Below are 803 nucleotides of genomic sequence, written 5' to 3' on the forward strand. Positions count from 1 at the left end.
GCCACGATCCGGGCAGCCGCAGGGCTGGCAAGAGCCCTGGCAGGGCCAGTGCGGGGATCGCCCCCAGCCCAGCACCAGCCCGTGCCAGGGCAGAGCCCAGGGCCCAGCAGCTGCCAGGGACAGGCTGGCAGCGGGTAGGATAAGGCACACTTGGGACCAACTCACTGCTGCTGCAGGTGGATGGTGTAGGGCCTCCCCTCTATCCTGAGGACGTAGGACACCGTGTCCTTGCACATGCGGAAAGGGAGAGAAAGGGAGAATTAGGAACACCCGCGTCGGGAAAGCGTGTTCCAGCGGCAACCAGGAACACAAAGGGCAAGAGCTCAGCGCTTCTTCTGCAGCACATCTATACCCCCACCCCTCCTCTGCAGCTCACAGTCCCCTCTGCACCCCCTGCCCAACCTGCCCCCAGAAGGGACCTGCCAGCCGAGGTGCCACTGCTCCGGTCACGTTCACAGGCAACCGCACCGGGACCATGACCTGGGCCAGCACCGTTGGGCCTGAGGAGGGGAGAAAGCTGCGGGGTGCCGAGCCCAGCCTGGGCACTGCGGGGCAACCCTGCGAGTGAGGAGGACCAGGGGAGACTGGGGGACCCAGCCTGGACTCACCCAACAGCAGCAGCAGCGCTAGGTGTAGCCCCATCCTATCCCATAACGGTCCCATCTACCCAGCAACAGCCCCATCCCGCCCGGCAACCAAACGGTGCCATCGCAGCCCGGTAACGGCCCCATCCCAGCCCGAAAGCAGAGGCGGAGGAGACATCCTGTACAAAACCGGCATCTTTTATTGCTCTTTGTTTCTTA

The 803-nt window shown here is 64.3% G+C and overlaps 1 protein-coding gene across 1 annotated transcript in view; it reads right to left on the reverse strand.

Annotated features, from left to right (window-relative positions):
- Nucleotides 1–236, reverse strand: part of LOC104493332 (disintegrin and metalloproteinase domain-containing protein 2-like) — a gene marked incomplete at its 3' end in the record, with an annotated part of 7,048 nt that extends 6,812 nt beyond the window's left edge. Inside the window, exon 1 of the mRNA XM_010136026.1 lies at nt 166–236. Within this exon, the coding sequence (XP_010134328.1) occupies nt 166–236 (71 nt within the window). The remainder of the gene's footprint in view (nt 1–165) is intronic.
- Between the last annotated feature and the right edge of the window lie 567 nt (nt 237–803).

Source organism: Buceros rhinoceros, unplaced genomic scaffold, assembly GCF_000710305.1.
Source record: "Buceros rhinoceros silvestris isolate BGI_N320 unplaced genomic scaffold, ASM71030v1 scaffold8010, whole genome shotgun sequence".
NCBI lineage: Eukaryota > Metazoa > Chordata > Aves > Bucerotiformes > Bucerotidae > Buceros > Buceros rhinoceros.